This window comes from Sphaeroforma arctica, assembly GCF_001186125.1.
Source record: "Sphaeroforma arctica JP610 unplaced genomic scaffold supercont1.11493, whole genome shotgun sequence".
NCBI lineage: Eukaryota > Ichthyosporea > Ichthyophonida > Sphaeroforma > Sphaeroforma arctica.
The window spans coordinates 1-549 of record NW_014029065.1 but is presented as its reverse complement, the minus strand read 5'-3'; the positions used below and the strand labels follow the sequence as shown (position 1 = coordinate 549).

General features: G+C 42.4%; 1 protein-coding gene across 1 annotated transcript; it reads left to right on the top strand.

The window, feature by feature from the left end:
• Positions 1-276: 276 nt before the first annotated feature.
• SARC_17634 (hypothetical protein) lies at positions 277-457 on the top strand (the record flags this gene model as incomplete). The annotated part of the gene is made up of 1 exon (XM_014288275.1): positions 277-457. A coding segment is annotated over one exon (181 nt), but the record flags the coding sequence as incomplete, so codon positions are not given.
• Between the last annotated feature and the right edge of the window lie 92 nt (positions 458-549).

Sequence of the window (549 nt, the reverse complement as noted above, 5' to 3'; positions counted from 1 at the left end):
TGCACACACATCTCATATTGGACTTTCTACCCTATCAGCAAGCCAGTAATGATTTCAATCAAATGCCTATCCACCTATACTTCTCCACACAAACAAAGACGCGTCGCCATGCGTACATCCTACCGTATCGAAACCAATCACTCGCAATATACAAACTATTGTCGCATCGATGTGTTATTATACACACCTGACGGCAGACATGCTCTGTTTCAAGCCATCCAATTCCAAAGCTTCCAGTACAAACGTCAATCTACTTTCGCCTTTCCACACAAACAGGGAGGGGCCTCCTACTAATTCAACATCAGCACTTTCGATAAAGGCCGGTCTAATTATGGGTCGACGGCCGTTTGCCGCCAAAAACTTGGCACCCGAAATAACCACGGACACGGAGCCTAAACAAGTTATTTGTAATATAAACGGGTGTATGTTTGCCAGTGCATCGTATATAATACTGTAATATTCATGTGGCGTAGCTGAATAATATATATATATATATATATATGTGTGTGTGTGTGTGTGTGTGTGTGTGTGTGTGTGTGTGTGTGTGTT